This window comes from Cherax quadricarinatus, chromosome 77 (genome assembly GCF_038502225.1).
Source record: "Cherax quadricarinatus isolate ZL_2023a chromosome 77, ASM3850222v1, whole genome shotgun sequence".
NCBI classification, from domain to species: domain Eukaryota; kingdom Metazoa; phylum Arthropoda; class Malacostraca; order Decapoda; family Parastacidae; genus Cherax; species Cherax quadricarinatus.
This window is the reverse complement of record NC_091368.1, coordinates 6,988,925-7,006,045: the sequence shown is the minus strand read 5'-3', so window position 1 is coordinate 7,006,045 and position 17,121 is coordinate 6,988,925. Positions and strand designations below refer to the sequence as shown.

Here is a 17,121-nt window from a genome sequence, read left to right as displayed (position 1 = left end):
AGGGTGGGCAGTGTGACTCACAGGTTGGCAGGGGTGGGCAGGGTTCAGTCGTACAGGGAATCTCCTCCAGGATACAGGCAGTGTCACCTGGGCAGGTCACACCACGGCACGGGTCACGGCACTCACACAGTGGACAACCCTCACTGTCCAGTTCAAACTCGTAGGGACATAACATGCGGCACTGGTACCCGGCGCAGGGCTTGGGAGCTGCAACACAACATATATATATATATATATATATATATATATATATATATATATATATATATATATATATATATATATAGAGAGAGAGAGAGAGAGAGAGAGAGAGATTTTTTTATTTTAATTTTGAATGGTGTGATAAATGGTTTTGAAAACCGACAAGTTGAAGATTGAGACACTTATGCAACATACGGGAATCTTTATTGAAGAAATGTTTCGCCACACAGTGGCTTCATCAGTCCAATACAAAGCAGGAAGGTATAAGGTGAGGAGAAGTTTGAGGAAATTAGTCCCTCAGCCTGGAATCAATGTGTTCAGTCCATCACTCTTGTAGAAATACAGCATGGGGTCGTAGACGTGGCTTGTGTACTGTAGTGAGGTGAGTGGAAGCAGGAGGAGGCGGGATCACAGTGGAACCATCCACTAGTGTAAGTAGGAGGAGGCGGGATCACAGTGGAACCATCCACTAGTGTAAGTAGGTCTTCGTCCAAAGGTTGGACAAGTGTTGAAAACTTCATTGTATCAAGATTCCATGATGTTGCAGAGTCTGACAGATGTCAGACACTGCAACAGATGTCAGATACTTCACATCATCTGCAAACAGGGACACTTCTGAGTCTATCCCTTCCATCGTGTCATTCACATATACCAGAACCATCACTGTTCCTAGGACTGACCCCTGTGGGACCCCGCTTGTCACAGGTGCCCACTCTGACACCTCGTCATGTACCATGACTCGTTGTTGCCTCCCTGTCAGGTATTCTCTGATCCATTGCAGTGCCTTTCCTGTTATATGTGCCTGATCCTCTAGCTTTTCCACTACTAAAGAGTGAGGAACTGTGTCGAAGGCCTTGTTACAGTCCAAGAAAATGCAATCTACCCACCCATCTCTCTCTTGTCTTACTTCCGTTACCTTGTCATAAAACTCAAGTAGGTTTGTGACAAAGGATTTGCCTTCCATGAATCCGTGCTGGTTGTCGTTTATAAGCTTGTTCTGTTCTAGGTGTTCCACCATTCTCCTCCTGATAATCTTCTCCATGATTTACATACTATAGACATCAGTGACACTGGTGTGTAGTTTATTGCCTCGTGTCTGTTTCCTTTCTTAAAAATGGGGACTACATTTACTGTCTTCCATACCTCAGGTAGTTGCCCAGTTTAAATGGATGTGTTGAGAAGTGTTGTTAGTGGCATGCACAGCGTCTCTTGTCCCTCTCTAAGGACTCATGGAGAGATGTCCGATCCCACCGCCTTTGAGGTATCAAGGTCACTTAACAGCTTCTTCACTTCCTCCTTGGTTGTGTGTATTTCATCCAACACTTGTTGGTATATCCCTTTTTGGTGTACCCCACTGTTCTGTCTTCCCAGAGTCCTTTCTGTTTCCACTTTAAATACTTCCTTAAATCTCATGTTAAGCTCCTCATGCACTTCTTGGTCGTTTCTTGTGAGCTCCCCACCTTCTTTCCTCAGCCTTTACAACAGTTTCGGGTCAGACTTGACTTTCGATACTATGTCGTTTTCGTACTGTCGCTGGGCCTCCCTCTTTACCTGTGTATACTCTTTTCTGGCTGTTCGAATAATCTCTTTATTTCCTGGATCCTTTGTCTTCTGTACTTTTTCCATTCTCCAGTGCACTTAGTATTTGCCTCCCTACACCTTCGGGTAAACAAAGGGCTTCTTCTGGTCTTCCCATTATTTCTGTTGCCCTTGGGAAGAAACCTTTCCTCTGCCTCCTTGCATTTTGTTGTTACGTAGTCCATCATTTTGTTTACTGATTTTCCTAAAAATCCTCTTTCCCACTGATCCTCCAGCATGAAGTTCCTCATACCTGTGTAGTCCTCCCTTTTGTCGTTGTGTGTGTGTGTGTGTGTGTGTGTGTGTGTGTGTGTGTGTGTGTATGTGTGTGTGTGTGTGTGTGTGTGTGTGTGCGTGTGTGTGTGTGTGTGTGTGTGTGTACTCACCTAGTTGTACTCACCTAGTTGAGGTTGCGGGGGTCGAGTCCGAGCTCCTGTGTGTGTGTGTGTGTGTGTGTGTGTGTGTGTGTGTGTGTGTGTGTGTGTGTGTGTGTGTGTGTGTGTGTGTGTGTGTGTGTGTGTGTGTGTGTGTTTTGTGTGTTTTGTGTGTTTTGTGTGTGTGTTGTGTGTGTGTGTGTGTGTGTGTGTGTGTGTGTGTGTGTGTGTGTGTGTGTGTGTGTGTGTGTGTACTCACCTATTTGTACTCACCTATTTGTGGTTGTAGGGGTCGAGTCTTAGCTCCTGGCCCCGCCTCTTCACCGGTTGCTACTGGGCCCTCTCTCTCCCCGCTCCATGAGCTTTATCAAACCTCGTCTTAAAACTGTGTATGGTTCCTGCCTCCACTACGTCATTTTCTAGGCTATTCCACTGCCTTACAACTCTATGACTGAAGAAATATTTCCTAATATCTCTCTGACTCATTTGTGTCTTCAACTTCCAATTGTGGCCTCTTGTTTCTGTGTCCCCTCCCTGGAACATCCTGTCTTTGTCCATCATGTCTATTCCATGCAGTATTTTATATCTCGTTATCATGTCTCCCCTGACCCTCCTGTCCTCCAGTGTCGTCAGGCCGATTTCCCTTAATCTTTCTTCATAGGACATTCCCCTTAGCTCTGGAACTAACCTTGTGGCAAACCTTTGTACTTTCTCTAGTTTCTTGACGTGCTTTATCAGGTGCGGGTTCCAAACAGGTGCTGCATACTCCAGTATGGGCCTGACATACACGGTGTACAGTGTCTTGAACGATTCCTTACTAAGGTATCGGAATGCTGTTCTCAGGTTTGCCAGGCGCCCATATGCTGCAGCAGTTATCTGATTGATGTGTGCTTCCGGAGACATGTTCGGTGTTATACTCACCCCAAGATCTTTCTCCTTGAGTGAGGTTTGCAGTCTTTGGCCACCTAGCCTATACTCTGTCTGTGGTCTTCTGTGCCCTTCCCCTATCTTCATGACTTTGCATTTGACAGGATTAAATTCGAGAAGCCATTTGTTGGACCAGGTGTCCAGTCTGTCCAGGTCTCTTTGAAGTCCTGCCTGGTCCTCATCAGATTTAATTCTCCTCATTAACTTCACATCATCTGCAAACAGGGACACTTCTGAGTCTAACCCTTCCATCATGTCGTTCACATATACCAAAAATAGCACTGGTCCTAGGACCGACCCCTGTGGGACCCCGCTCGTCACAGGTGCCCACTGTGATACATCATTACGTACCATGACTCGTTGTTGCCTCCCTGTCAGGTATTCTCTGATCCATTGCAGTGCCCTTCCTGTTATATGCGCCTGATGCTCTAGCTTCTGCACTAATCTCTTGTGAGGAACTGTGTCAAAGGCCTTCTTGCAGTCCAAGAAGATGCAATCAACCCACCCCTCTCTCTCGTGTCTTACTTCTGTTATTTTATCATAAAACTCCAGATGGTTTGTGACACAGGATTTGCCTTCCGTGAATCCGTGCTGGTTGGCATTTATACTCTTGTTCCGTTCCAGGTGCTCCACCACTCTCCTCCTGATAATCTTCTCCATAATTTTGCATACTATACACATCAATGACACAGGTCTATAGTTTAGTGCCTCTTTTCTGTCTCCTTTTTTAAAAATGGGAACTACATTTGCCGTCTTCCATACCTCAGGTAGTTGCCCAGTTTCCAGGGACGTGTTGAAGATTGTGGTAAGTGGCACGCACAACATATCTGCTCCCTCTCTAAGGACCCACGGGGAGATGTTGTCCGGTCCCATTGCCTTTGAGGTATCGATGTCCCTTAGCAGTTTCCTCACCTCCTCCTCATCTGTATGTATGTCGTCCAACACTTGTTGGTGTATTCCTTGTTGGTGTCCCCATCTGGTGTGTCCCCCCAGAGTCCTTCCTGTCTCTACTGTAAATACTTCCTTAAACCTCGTGTTGAGCTCCTCACATACCTCTTGATCGTTTCTTGTGAGTTCCCCACCTTCTTTCCTCAGCCTTATCACCTGGTCCTTGACTGTTGTCTTCCTCCTAATGTGGCTATACAGCAGTTTCGGGTCAGATTTGACTTTCGATGCTATGTCGTTTTCATACTGTGTGTGTGTGTGTGTGTGTGTGTGTGTGTGTGTGTGTGTGTGTGTGTGTGTGTGTGTGTGTGTGTGTGTGTGTGTGTGTGTGTGTGTGTGTGTGTGCGTGTGTGTGTGCGTGCACCTACCGTAATAGGTAATAAATAATTACCTGGCCATTTAAATGTCATTAACGCGGCATTATTTAAAATTAATGACCGAGTTCTTTATAGTGTGATAAACACAACACTGGTCTGGCAACACTGTGTCTCACAGTGTTGCCAGTGCAATAAACACAACACTCTGGTCTGGCACCACTGTGTCTCATAAACCGCAACCACAACTTCTGTGGTTTAATTTTTCGAACTTTTTAAGACTGAAGTAAACCGGATGATGATGAGAGAGAGAGAGAGAGAGAGAGAGAGAGAGAGAGAGAGAGAGAGAGAGAGAGAGAGAGAGAGAGAGAGAGAGAGTGTGTGTGTGTGTGTGTGTGTGTGTGTGTGTGTGTGTGTGTGTACTCACCTAGTTGAGGTTGCAGGGGTCGATTCCAAGCTCCTGGCCCCGCCTCTTCACTGGTCGCTACTAGGTCACTCTCCCTGAACCATGAGCTTTATCGTACCTCTGCTTAAAGCTATGTATGGATCCTGACTCCACTACATCGCTTCCCAAACTATTCCACTTCCTGACTACTCTGTGGCTGAAGAAATACTTCCTAACATCCCTTTGATTCATCTGTGTCTTCAACTTCCAACTGTGTGTGTGTGTGTGTGTGTGTGTGTGTGTGTGTGTGTGTGTGTGTGTGTGTGTGTGTGTGTGTGTGTGTGTGTGTGTGTGTGTACTCACCTAATTGTACTCACCTAATTGTGGTTACAGGGGTCGAGACTCAGCTCCTGGCCCCGCCTCTTCACTGATCTCTACTGGGTCCTCTCTCTCTCTGCTTCCTGAGCTTTGTCATACCTCTTCTTAAAACTATGTATGGTTCCTGCCTCCACTACTTCACTTGCTAGGCTATTCCACTTCCTGACGACTCTATGACTGAAGAAATACTTCCTAACGTCCCTGTGACTCGTCTGAGTCTTCAGCTTCCAGCTGTGACCCCTTGTCCCTGTGTCCCCTCTCTGGAACATCCTATCTCTGTCCACCTTGTCTATTCCCCGCAGTATCTTGTATGTCGTTATCATGTCTCCCCTGACCCTTCTGTCCCCCAGTGTCGTCAGTCCGATTTCCCTTAACCTTTCCTCGTACGACATTCCCTTGAGCTCTGGGACTAGCCTTGTTGCAAACCTTTGTACTTTCTCTAACTTCTTGACGTGCTTGACCAGGTGTGGGCTCCAGACTGGTGCTGCATACTCCAGTATGGGCCTAACATACACAGTGTACAGTGTCTTGAACGATTCCTTATTAAGGTATCGGAACGCTATTCTCAGGTTTGCCAGGCGCCCGTATGCTGCAGCGGTTATTTGGTTGATGTGTGCCTCCGGTGATGTGCTCGGTGTTATGGTCACCCCAAGGTCTTTCTCCCTGAGTGAGGTCTGTAGTCTTTGTCCACCTAGCCTATACTCTGTCTGCGGTCTTCTTTGCCCCTCCCCAATCTTCATGACTTTGCATTTGGCTGGATTGAATTCGAGAAGCTAGTTACTGGACCACATGTCCAGCCTGTCCAGGTCTCTTTGCAGTCCTGCCTCATCCTCGTCCGATTTAATTCTTCTCATCAACTTCACGTCATCTGCGAACAGGGACACTTCAGAGTCTATTCCTTCCATCATGTCGTTCACATATATCAAAAATAGCACTGGTCCTAGAACTGACCCCTGTGGGACCCCGCTCGTAACAGGCGCCCACTGTGATACCTCTTCACGTACCATGACTCGTTGCTGCCTCCCTGTCAGGTATTCCCTTATCCATTGCAGTGCCCTCCCTTTTACATGCGCCTGATCCTCCAGCTTCTGCACTAATCTCTTGTGGGGAACTGTGTCAAAGGCCTTCCTGCAGTCTAGGAAAACGCAATCTACCCACCCCTCTCTCTCGTGTCTTACTTCTGTTACCTTGTCATAAAACTCCAGGAGGTTTGTGATACAAGATTTGCCTTCCATGAACCCATGCTGGTTTTCATTTATAATCTTGTTCTTTTCCAGGTGTTCGACCACTCTCCTCCTGATAATCTTCTCCATGACTTTGCACACAATACATGTCAGAGACACAGGTCTGTAGTTTAGTGCCTCGTTTCTGTTTCCTTTCTTAAATATGGGGACTACATTAGCTGTCTTCCATTTCTCAGGTAGTTGCCCAGTTTCAAGGGATGTGTTGAAGATTGTGGTTAGAGGCACGCACAGCATCTCTGCTCCTTCTCTAAGGACCCATGGGGAGATGTCCGGTCCCATCGCCTTTGAGGTGTCAAGGTCACTTAAGAGTTTCTTCACCTCCTCCTGAGTTGTTCGTATGTCATCCAACACTTGTTGGTATATTCCCTCTTGATGTTCCCTTCTGTGCTGTCTTCCCACAGCCCTTCCTGTCTCTACTGTAAAAACTTCCTTAAATCTCCTGTTCAGCTCCTCACATACCTCCTGATCATTTCTTGTGAGTTCTCCACCTTCTGTCCTTAATCTGATCACCTGGTCTTTGACTGTTGTCTTCCTCCTGATGTGGCTATACAACAGTTTCGGGTCAGTCTTGATTCTCGATGCTATGTCATTTTCATACTGTCGTTGGGCCTCCCTCCTTACCTGTGCGTACTCATTCCTGGCTCTGCGACTGGTCTCCCTATTTTCGTGTGTTCTCTGCCTTCTGTACTTTTTCCATTCTCTATTGCATTTTGTTTTTGCCTCCTTACACCGTCGGGTAAACCAGGGGCTCGTTCTGGTCTTCCCGTTGTGTCTGTTGCCCTTGGGAATAAACCTTTCCACTGCCTCCTTGCATTTTGTTGTTGCATATTCCATCATTTCATTTACTGGCTTTCCTGCCAGTTCTCTGTCCCACTGGACCTCCCGCAGGAAGTTCTTCAACCCTATGTAGTCCCCTCTTTTATAGTCAGGCTTTTCCCATTCAACTCCTGTTATTCTCTCCACTTGCAGCTCTACTATGTATTCAAAGCACAGAACCACGTGGTCGCTAGCTCCTAGGGGACTCTCATACTTGATGTCCTCAATGCCTGAGCTGCCCAGGGTGAACACAAGGTCCAATCTTGCTGGTTCATCCTCCCCTCTCACTCGGGTAGTGTCCTTAACATGTTGGTGCATGAGGTTTTCCAGCACCACGTCCAACATCTTGGCTCTCCATGTTTCGGGACCCCCATGTGGCTCCAGGTTTTCCCAGTCAATCTCCCTGTGGTTGAAATCCCCCATAACCAGCAACTTCGCTCTGCTGGAGTGAGCTCTTCTTGCCACCTCAGCAAGTGTGTCCACCATTGCTCTGTTGCTCTCTTCATATTCCTCTCTTGGCCTCCTGCAGTTCTGTGGTGGATTATACATCACTGCAATGACCACTTTGTGTTCCCCAGACTGAAGTGTACCTGCTATATAGTCTCTTTCTCCCGTCTCATCTATGCCTTCCATTTTCTCGAATTTCCATCTGTTTTTTACGAGCAGAGCAACCCCACCTCCCCCCCTGCCCCTTCTATCTTTCCTCATGATCTGGTATTCTGGTGGGAAGATTGTATCTGTTATTGTCTCCGTGAGTTTTGTTTCTGTAACTGCTATGATGTCTGGGGACTTCTCATTGATTCTTTCTTGCCATTCCTCATGTTTATTCGCTAATCCATCTGCATTTGTGTGTGTGTGTGTGTGTGTGTGTGTGTGTGTGTGCGTGAGAGAGAGAGAGAGAGACAGAGAGAGAGAGAGAGAGAGAGAGAGAGAGAGAGAGAGAGAGAGAGAGAGAGAAAGAGAGAGAGAGGTAGATAGATAGAGAGAAAGGCAACAACGACACAAAATAAGGCAACAGAGGCACAAATAAATGCAAGGCATAAAGAAAGGCAACAGAGGCACAAAGAAAGGGGAAGAAGTTGATATCCTTGGGGTGAAATTTGACTCCAAAGTAACCGTGAAGAACCATGTTGTAAATCTTGCAAACAAGGCAGCCAGGAAGCTTACAGCACTTCGCCGTATCTCGCATCTGCTTGACAGTACGAGGCACAAGTACGCTCACACCTTGAGTATGCTCCACTTTCTTGGTTTGCCTGCCCCTCCCCCCTCTCATCTGCGATTGCTTGACAGAGTAGAGAACAGAGCAAGATGTCTCATCTCTCGCCTGGACCCATCCTGGATAGATCTGTCATTTCAGCAGAGCCTTCAACATAGGAGGGATGTGGGTGGCCTTACTTTTATGTACAAGGCCAATATTGTCAAAGTACCACACTTGGATCCACTTCGAGGACAGCGTGAAACAAGCTTCTATACCATAAGACGGGCAGTGAGAAGACAGCTTCTACACCACAAGACGGGCAGCAAGCAGCAACTGCACTCTGGCTGTAACCGTCTCCAGAACATCACTCCATCTGAGATCATATATACCCAGGATGACTCGAGTATGGAACACATTCGTACAGCATAATGATGTCAACGAGATAAAGTCAGTTGATCAAATGAAAATGCTGATCCACAGATGGTCCACACATAGCCCACAGGTGGCTCTAACTTCATCCTTTTCCCTACTTGTATGTCTCATAACAACAAAAATGCTTTCAAATGAGCTGATGTAGGTAACAGCTCTTAGCTTGTCAATAAAGTTAGGAATCCTTAACCTTGTCAAACCCTGTGTAAAAAGGGGGGGAACAAAGGCCTAAAGAAAGGCAACAAATGCACAAAGAAAGGCAACACAGACAATGGAGGCTAAATGCAGAAATATAATACTCCCCCTCCCCCCCACAACTACACTCTTTGAATTAGAATTTAGAATACATTTGGAGAAGCCAAGTTGCATGAGATGGTCTCTAGACGCCTATGTGTGTGTGTGTGTGAGAGAGAGAGAGAGAGAGAGAGAGAGAGAGAGAGAGAGAGAGAGAGAGAGAGAGAGAGAGAGAGAGAGAGAGAGAGAGAGAGAGAGAGAGAGAGAGAGAGAGAGAGAGAGAGAGAGAGAGAGAGAGAGAGAGAGAGAGAGAGAGAGAGGTAACATGTGCACCTGAGAAAACGCAAATGATGATCGTCTCTAGGCACCATGATGGTAATGCTGGTGCAGTAGTAAGGATGAATGGGAGGGTGTTGGCACCTGGAGAAGAAGTTGATATCCTTGGGGTGAAATTTGACTCCAAACTAACCATGAAGAACCATGTTGTAAATCTTGCAAACAAGGCAGCCAGGAAGCTTACAGCACTTCGCCGTATCTCGCAACTGCTTGACAGTAGGGGTTGCAAGATCCTGTACGAGGCACAAGTACGCTCACACCTTGAGTATGCTCCACTTTCTTGGTTTGCCTGCCCTCCCTCTCATCTGCGACTGCTTGACAGAGTAGAGAACAGAGAAAGACGTCTCATCTCTCGCCTGGACCCATCCTCGATAGATCTGTCATTTCAGCAGAGCCTTCAACATAGGAGAGATGTGGGTGGCCTTACTGTTATGTACAAGGCCAATATTGTCAAAATACCACACTTGGATCCACTTCGAGGACAGCATGAAACAAGCTTTTATGCCACAAGACGGGCAGCCAGCAGCAACTTCACTCTGGCTGTACCCTTCTCCAGAACATCACTCCATCTGAGATCATACATACCCAGGATGACTCGAGTATGGAACACATTCGTACAGCATAATGATGTCAACGAGATAAAGTCAGTTGATCAAATGAAAATGCTGGCCCACAGATGGCTCCAACTTCACCCTGTTCCCTACTTGTATGTCTCATAACAATAAAAATGCTTTCAAATTAGCTGATGTAGGTAACAGCTCTTAGCTTGCCAATAAAGTTAGGAATCCTTAACCTGTAAATAGCTTGTCAATAAAGCTAGGGATCCTTAACGTTGTCAAACCCTGTGTAAAAAAAAAAAAGGAGAGCGAGAGAGAGAGAGAGAGAGAGAGAGAGAGAGAGAGAGAGAGAGAGAGAGAGAGAGAGAGAGAGAGAGAGAGAGAGAGAGAGAGAGAGAGAGAAAGAGAGAGAGAGAGAGAGAGAGAGAGAGAGAGAGAGAGAGAGAGAGAGAGAGAGAGAGAGAGAGAGAGAGAGAGAGAGAGAGAGAGAGAGAGGGAAGCCTTGGATCTGTTAATTCTCCTACACCTGACATCTCTGCTTCAGCCACTGCCAGTCTACTTGACAGTGCACATACCATCTCTGATCCTACACCTGTCAGCACACCTGCCGACACTATTCTAGAATCTGGTAGCAGTGCTTCGTCAGCAAGTTCTGAGCCAGGAGTTTCTCCACCAGAGAGCGGTGCAGTTAATGATCAGGGAACTATCACTGCACCTGATCACCTACTGCGCCGAAGTCCGAACAGCAGGGACACATCTGTCAGAACTGGTAGAGGACGGGGCGGAGGACGTGGAGGAGGACGTGGAGGAGGAAGACATCTACAGCGGTCTCACCCTCCACTAACAGTTCCAGCGGCAGAATCTGAGGACAAATCTGCAAAACACAGGAGGTGCAACAAATCCTAGTCCACCCTCCCAGGCACCTAGGCTGTACTCTCGCTGTCACCGGAAGGGGCACACTGCCAACAACTGCCTGCGAGATACCAGGTGTAATTACTGCTACAAGAAAGGACATAAGGAGAACCAGTGTCGGAAGAAAAAGGAACTTGACAGACAGGGCCACCTGTTTAGAGACCTGTTCTCAGAACAAACCAGCAGGATCTGAATTGGTGAACATCTCACACGTCACCCACTTAGCTACTCCTATCCCAGCCCAGCAGGTGGGATTGTGCCTTATACAAGACCACAGACTTACATCCCTGCAGCTGCCTCAGTACCCTACCTCTCTCAAGGGCAGGCACCTTACATTCCCTACACACCCACCACCTCAAGCTGACCACTTCATCATGAGGAGCCAGTCTATCAGCATCCTGTCGGCCAACATTAGAGGTTTCATTACTAATGTTGGAGAGCTCACACATAGTTTTGTGAATACTCGACGTCCCGACATGATAGCTGTTGTTGAAACATTTTTGGATGACAGGACTCCAGAAAATTTTGCAAGAATTGCTGGCTACACCTCATGGATGAGAAGAGACAGGCAAGGGCAAGGAGGAGGTGTTGCTGTGTGCTTATCTAAAAGTGTTCATGCCCAGCACATTGATGTTGCCACCCCTACACATCTTGAAATGATGTTCTTCAAGCTCTGTATAAACAATAGTACCTCTGTACTAGCATGTGAAATGTACAGACCTCAGTGGCAACATGCAGACCCTATCAACTTCCTAATGGAAAATATTGACTCCCTTCTGCTACAACACAACTGTCAACATATTATAATTGTTGGTGACCTCAACCAGCACCTTATACAGAGGGACTTTGATGACTTTCTTGCAGTGTTTGACATGAGAAACTTTGTTGATTTCCCTACTCATATCTCTGGCTCCTCCCTTGACCCAGTAGTGAGTGATCTGGCAGAAGGCATAGTCACTTGTCAACCCCTCGGCTATGTTGGATCGTCTGACCACAAGGCTGTTTTTACGACACTTAAGATCCCAACAGAACGAGGTGAGGAGTCCACACGCACAACCTGGCTATGGGAAAGAGGTAATTGGCCAGCCCTTTGCTCTGAGCTCGCCACCCCCGACTGCAATGCTCTTCTCCAAGGGGATGTTGACAACCAAGTGAAAGCCTTCACTGGACACATCCTTAATCTACAACAAGAACACATTCCTCACCGGCAATATGTGACGAAGCCTACAGATCAGCCTTGGTTTGGCTTTCGTTGTAGAGAGGCTGCTACTGCTAAGTACAAAGCATGGCGAAGGTATAAGAGACATCCTACCACCTATAACAGGAACTTGCACATGCAAGCCTGTAGGCATATGGGTGATGTTCAAAAGTGGGCCATTGCTAAATGGGAGGTGGACACTAAAAGAAAGTTAGCATCAGGTAGGGTAGGCTCCAAAACCTGGTGGTCCCTGGTCAAGGACAGAAAAGGTTATCTGCCTGATGAACTTATTCCACCTCTAAATCGACAGGATGGGACCACCTCTACTAGTAGTCACGAGAAGGCGGACCTCTTTGCTGAACACTTTGCTACCAAAATACAAGTTCCTGATCCAGCAAGGGACCCTCCTTGGCTAGCTGCAAGAACTGTGTCAAAACTGTCAGTGGTGACAATAAGGCAGGAGGAGGTGCATTTCCTACATAAATCGCTTGATCAAAAAAAGGCTGTGGGCCTAGACAAGTTGAGCCCAAGATTGTTGAGAAGATGTGCAGACCAGCTAGCAGCACCTCTAACTCGCATCTTTCAGCACTGCCTAGTACAGTGTAAATGGCCCTCTCTATGGAAAGAGGCAAATGTAGTCCCTGTTCACAAAAAGAAGAGCAGAGCAGAAATCAGCAACTACAGACCAGTGTGGTACTTTGACAATATTGGCCTTGTACATAACAGTAAGGCCACCCACATCCCTTCTATGTTGAAGGCTCTGCTGAAATGACTGATCTATCCAGGATAGGTCCAGGCGAGAGATGAGACGTCTTGCTCTGTTCTCTACTCTGTCAAGCAGTCGCAGATGAGAGGGGGGGCAGGCAAACCAAGAAAGTGGAGCATACTCAAGGTGCGAGCGTACTTGTGCCTCGTACAGGATCTTGCAACCCCTACTGTCAAGCAGATGGGAGATACGGCGAAGTGCTGTAAGCTTCCTGGCTGCCTTGTTTGCAAGATTTACAACATGGTTCTTCATGGTTAGTTTGGAGTCAAATTTCACCCCAAGGATATCAACTTCTTCTCCAGGTGCCAACATCCTCCCCTTCATCCTTACTACTGCACCAGCATTACCATCATGGTGCCTAGAGACGATCATCATTTGCGTTTTCTCAGGTGCAAATGTTACTTGCCATCTATTTACCCAAGCTGATATAGCTCTCAGCTGGTGATTGATGTAGCTTAGAGCAGCTGGCATTTCTTCTCTTGGATAAGTGAATGTCAGTGTACAGTCGTCTGCATATGCATGTGATTCTGGGATGAGATGAAGAAGGTCGTTGAAGTAGACATTCCATAACAATGGTCCCAGCACGCTTCCTTGTGGAACACTTGCCCCAATAGGATGTCTTGCTGATTCCGTTCCATTGAGAACTACACTTAGAGGTCTACCATGAAGGTAGTCACTGAGGAGACATAGCATAGAGCCTGCAATTCCCAGTGCTTGAAGTTTTGCTAAGAGGCCCTGGTGCCACACCCGGTCGAAAGCGCCAGCAATGTCCAGTGCTACCACACAGATGACTTTGGATTCATCCAGTGACTGGTGCCACTTAGTGGAGATCTCTCTCTCTCTCTCTCTCTCTCTCTCTCTCTGTCTGTCTGTCTGTCTGTCTGTCTGTCTGTCTGTCTGTCTCTCTCTCTCTCTCTCTCTCTCTCTCTCTCTCTCTCTCTCTCTCTCTCTCTCTCTCTCTCTCACTCTCACTCATTTTTATCATCCATCTCTCTCGAGTTGTCTCTTACATTACAGAATCTCCCAGATCTCTCTCCCCTCACCCCAGTCTCTCTCCCCTCACCCCAGTCTCTCTCCCCTCACCCCAGTCTCTCTCCCCTCATCCCAGTCTCTCCCCTCACCCCAGTCTCTACCATCACCCCAGTCTCTCTCCCCTCACCCCAGTCTCTCTCCCCTCACCCAAGTCTCTCTCACCTCACCCCAGTCTCTCCCATCACCCCAGTCTCTCTCCCATCACCCCAGTCTCTCTCCCCTCCCCCAAATCTTTCCCCTCACCCCATTCTCTCCCATCACCCCAGTCTCTCTCCCCTCACCCCAGTCTCTCTCCCCTCATCCCAGTCTCTCCCCTCACCCCAGTCTCTTCCATCACCCCAGTCTCTCTCCCCTCACCCCAGTCTCTCTCCCCTCACCCCAGTCTCTCTCCCCTCACCCCAGTCTCTCCCCTCACCCCAGTCTCTCCCGTCACCCCAGTCTCTCTCCCCTCACCCAAGTCTTTCCCCTCACCCCATTCTCTCCCATCACCCCAGTCTCTCTCCCATCACCCCAGTCTCTCCCCTCACACCAGTCTCTCCCATCACCACAGTCTCTCTCCCCTCATCCCAGTCTCTCCCCTCACCCCAGTCTCTTCCATCACCCCAGTCTCTCTCCCCTCACCCCAGTCTCTCTCCGCACACCCCAGTCTCTCTCCCCTCACCCCAGTCTCTCCCCTCACCCCAGTCTCTCCCATCACCCCAGTCTCTCTCCCCTCACCCAAGTCTCTCCCATCACCCCAGTCTCTCTCCCCTCACCCCAGTCTCTCCCCTCACTCCAGTCTCTCCCATCACCCTAGTCTCTCTCCCCTCACTCCAGTCTCTCCCATCACCCCAGTCTCTCCCCTCACCCCAGTCTCTCTTCCCTCACCCCAGTCTCTCTCCCCTCACTCCAGTCTCTCCCCTCACCCGTGTCTCTACCCTCACCCCAGTATTTCCCCTCACCCCAGTCTCTCCCATCACCCCAGTCTCTCTCCTCTCACCCCAGTCTCTCTCTCCTCACTCCAGTCTCTCCCATCACCCCAGTCTCTCTCCCCTCACCCTAGTCTCTCTTCCCTCACCCCAGTCTCTCTCCCCTCACCCCAGTATTTCCCCTCTCCCGAGTCTCTCCTATCACCCCAGTGTCTCTCCCCTCACTCCAATCTGTCCGCTCACTCCAGTCTCTTTCCCCTCACCCCAGTCTCTCTCCCCTCACCCCAGTCTCTCTCCCCTCACCCCAGTCTCTCCCCTCACCCCAGTCTCTCCCATCACCCCAGTCTCTCTCCCCTCACTCCAGTCTCTCCAATCACCCCAGTCTCTTTCCCCTCACCCCAGTCACTCTCCCCTCACCCAAGTCTCTCCCCTCACCCCAGTCTCTCCCATCACCCCAGTCTCTCTCCCCTCACCCAAGTCTCTCCCCTGACTCCAGTCTCTCCCATCACCCCAGTCTCTCTCCCCTCACTCCAGTCTCTCCCATCACCCCAGTCTCTCTCCCCTCACCCAAGTCTCTCCCCTGACTCCAGTCTCTCCCTTCACCCCAGTCTCTCTCCCCTCACCCAAGTCTCTCCCCTCACACCAGTCTCTCTCCCATCACCCCAGTCTCTCCCCTCACCCCAGTCTCTCCCCTCACTCCAGTCTCTCCCCTCACCCCAGTCTCTCTCCCCTCACCCCAGTCTCTCTCCCCTCACCCCAGTCTCTCTCCCCTCACCCCAGTCTCTCTCTCCTTACCCCAGTCTCTCCCCTTACCCCAGTTTCTCTCCCCTCACCCCAGTCTCTCCCTTTACCCCAGTTTCTCTCCCCTCACCCCAGTCTCTCCCCTTACCCCAGTCTCTCATCTCTTGCTTTAATCTCAAAATGTCTGCTCGAGGATGAGAGAGAGTGAGATAATTAAAAACAAATTTGTGTCTCCTCTGGGAAATCCATATCTCTCACTTCACTCTCATCTCTTTCTCTCTCTCTCTCTCTCTCTCTCTTGATTTTCTCGTCACTCTCACTCGTGTATATATATATATATATATATATATATATATATATATATATATATATATATATATATATATATATATATATATATACCACCCCCTATATTATGTATATATATTTTATTTAAAGACAAAATACATTGACGAAACATTCACAAAAATATGATACAAAGTAAAACAACATAGGTAACTCAGAGCTACATCTCGAATACTTCGTCCAGCTCCCCTGCGGTGGGCCGCGTGCCCAGAATGCTGCAGGCATTTCCTCTCTGGATCGCAACACTGAGTCTCTGAAAGAGGAAGCTGGTCGCCCTGTGGTCCTTGGTTTCTGTGATGAGCTTTTCACCCAGCTCTTTGAGGAACTTTAGAGCACACTTGCCCCATGCTCCAAGGGTCTCCGACCCTATTGGAATGAAGTTATAGCAAGGGGGAAGGTCTTCATATTTTCGGATCTTCTGGGTCTCCCTGTGGCTGGCAGCTCCACCCCCTTCCACTACAGAGTATGGCAAGTAGGTGTCTGCCAATGTGGCAGCACAGGTGTAGTCCCAGGCAATCTGCTTTCCATCCTTCCAGGGTAGCATAGTGGCTCCATCAGGACGCTTTTGACTTCCATCAGACCTCTGTACTTGGGGTTCCCGTTGAGCTGGGCAACGGGCTGTGGCGAGGCTTCTCTTTATTATGTCATTGATCTCCTCATGTCTGGCATACTTCCCTTCTGCTGTGTGACACACGAGACCATGGAGTCCGAATTGATCAGCTGTCGCCCTGCCGCAAATACACCTATGTTCGGTGAGGATGGGGGCGGCTAGGCGAAGAGCAACACCAATCCGAATGGCCTGTGGGTCGAGACGGGTGCCCAGGGAGGAATTGGGAACAGCTAACAGGAAATCTCCTGAGTGTGGTGCCTTCACTGCCATGAGACGAGCTTTGTTCTTTCCTGAAGCATTGGAGAGCATTGTGTTGGCGATTTTTTCCATGATCGGTTTGTCCCAGTGGGACTGTTTGTGCTGTTTGGGAGGAGCTGGTCTACTGGAGGAGTCTGTAAGGGTGTCCCACCGAATTGCTGCTTCAGTAAACCTGGGGTCTTGAGCTCCTACCAAGTCTCTCAAGCGTTCGGGCACTATCTTCTTGACTAATGCACTGGAAGCCAAACACGAAGACAGAAAAGCAGGTAAAGCAACATGCGTTGCTTTACGCACCCCTATACCTCCCAGTCGCACTGGGAGGGTTGCCTGATCCCATTGCTCATCCTCTAGTGACAGGTTCAGTGCCTTCTTAAAAGTTGATCTCAGGTGTGCGTCATATTCATTGAGTGTTGGGTTGTCAAAAGAGGGTGCACA

At 48.4% G+C, this 17,121-nt stretch overlaps 1 protein-coding gene across 3 annotated transcripts in view; it reads right to left on the bottom strand.

Annotated features, from left to right (window-relative positions):
• LOC128702033 (uncharacterized) overlaps positions 1-17,121 on the bottom strand; it is a 663,411-nt gene that overhangs the window by 135,394 nt on the left and 510,896 nt on the right. For all 3 annotated transcript variants that reach the window (XM_070101460.1, XM_070101461.1, XM_070101462.1), the window contains exon 5: positions 22-207. In XM_070101460.1, the coding sequence (XP_069957561.1) occupies positions 22-207 (186 nt within the window). The remainder of the gene's footprint in view (positions 1-21; positions 208-17,121) is intronic.